The sequence below is a fragment of the Triticum dicoccoides genome, chromosome 6A (assembly GCF_002162155.2).
Source record: "Triticum dicoccoides isolate Atlit2015 ecotype Zavitan chromosome 6A, WEW_v2.0, whole genome shotgun sequence".
Lineage (NCBI taxonomy): Eukaryota > Viridiplantae > Streptophyta > Magnoliopsida > Poales > Poaceae > Triticum > Triticum dicoccoides.
The window spans coordinates 28,396,329-28,398,278 of NC_041390.1; the positions used below are offsets into that span (position 1 = coordinate 28,396,329).

The 1,950-nt window shown below is 43.1% G+C and overlaps 1 protein-coding gene across 2 annotated transcripts in view; it reads right to left on the reverse strand.

Moving 5' to 3' along the window:
• Nucleotides 1–356, reverse strand: part of LOC119318909 — a 1,470-nt gene extending 1,114 nt beyond the window's left edge. The window contains exon 1 of one of the 2 annotated variants that reach the window (XM_037593467.1): nt 2–356. In XM_037593467.1, coding sequence (XP_037449364.1) covers nt 2–207 — 206 coding nt within the window. In that variant the 5' untranslated portion in view covers nt 208–356. The other variant, XM_037593468.1, reaches the window with a different exon arrangement.
• Between the last annotated feature and the right edge of the window lie 1,594 nt (nt 357–1,950).

The following is a 1,950-nucleotide window of genomic DNA, read 5'->3' on the forward strand; positions in this document are numbered from 1 at the left end:
AACAACAACAACAACAACCATCGAGCCAGGTCTCCTTCCAACAGCCTCAGCAACAATATCCATTAGGCCAGGGCTCCTTCCGGCCATCTCAGCAAAACCCACAGGCCCAGGGCTCTGTCCAGCCTCAACAACTGCCCCAGTTCGAGGAAATAAGGAACCTAGCGCTACAGACGCTACCTGCAATTTGCAATGTCTACATCCCTCCATATTGCACCATCACGCCATTTGGCATCTTCGGTACTAACTGAGAAGAAAATAACTCTAGTGCTAGATATATGAAACACGGTTTTCTCAGTCCATGGTTTGGTCGTTGTAGCGGTGAAAAAATTATGTGACATGCACTATCATGTAAGAACCCAAACTATACTAGTCCAAACTTGGAATAAAAGACAAACACAGGTCTTGTCTACATATTTATGTTGCATCTATTTATATATTAAAAGTGATATAAGGTGAACCAGGAGCAAGGTAAATATGCTAGAAAATTGCAAGTTAATTAGAAATTACTAGCCCTCAATCCGGTAAATCTTAACAAATAGAATTATCTTGACCGTTAGATTTATGTAACATATATAATGCTCTGGGCCTCCAACGACTGTACGTGACACATCTGAACGCACATATGTTAAAGAAAATATATTTGGTAAATGGTGGGCCTCTTTAAAAAGAGAACTCACGTACATGCACCAACTAAGAAAAACACATACATGTAAACGGGAAAAGGATGAGATTTTCTCACGTACGTGCTCCCTGGCTCCACCCCGTTGAAAAAATATACATCTGGAGGCCACTTTGTTTCCTCATCAAAAAAAAACTTACGTTAAAAAGATTGCATGCATCCCAGGGAAAATAGTCAAGAAGAAGTCGGACTCTTCCTTACAAAAACAAGGAACGTGTTAAGTTGACTTCAAAGAAAAAAGGAACATGTTAAGTTAAAAAAAACAAGAAACCTGTTAAGTTAGAAAAAAACAAGGAACGTGTTGTCCTAGGAAAGATATGTGTCAAATCTTACAAAAAAAAGAATACACACACGTACGTTCATGCACTTGGAAAATAGAAAAAAAAGGAACATCACGTATGTATACACTTCGGAAACTCATTACATGACCATGTCTGATATACTCCTCTAATGCTTAATATTAGTGCCTAATAATTTATATTTAAAATTTAATTTACTGATCAAATATCCCCACTGTTTAAATTTTAATTTGGCACATTGTTTGGATATAGTATAAACCTAAATTTCCTCTTATTATTATATATCATGGTAATAATCCAAAGGCGACTAATCTGCGCCGGCGCACCGGCGCAATCAATTCAGCCGGACACAGCGCGGCCGTTTGATTAAATTGCATTTAACCATCAGATCTGGAATCGTTTTCTTTTCAACTAAACGGATTCAACCAAACAGCAGAGGAGAAAACAAAGCAACGCCGCCGCCAACACTAGCCATGGACGACCGATGTAGCAAAACCTTGAAGAACCGCCGCCGGTCGCCACCCTCGCCGCTGGTCGCCGCCCTCGCCGTCGGTCACCACCCTCGCCGCCTGCGTTTCTCATCGGCTTCATGCATTCAACAACATGCACTCATGGTTGCAGGCTTGCAGCTCCGGCTCCGGGGGACATGGCCGCATCTCCGGTAGCGCCGGCCGCCGGCCGCAGCACCTGTCGTTCTGGTCGCGCTGTACCTCGCCGTGTGCCCTCCCGAGGCTCTTGCTGGTTCCAACAAAAAAGATACCTGTTGTAGCAAAAAAGTTTATCGCTTCCAGCAAAAAAGCTTACCGCTACAGCCCGCCATCGTCATTGTAGCAAAAATGTTAACCCGATGTAGCTTTTGTGGTTGCCGACTGCAGCAAAAAATGACGTGGTTGTAGCAAAACACAAAAGAAAAACGCCGGCCGTCCGCTGTGTATGGTGGTAACAAACCCTACAGCCGGTGGTAGCGAAAAA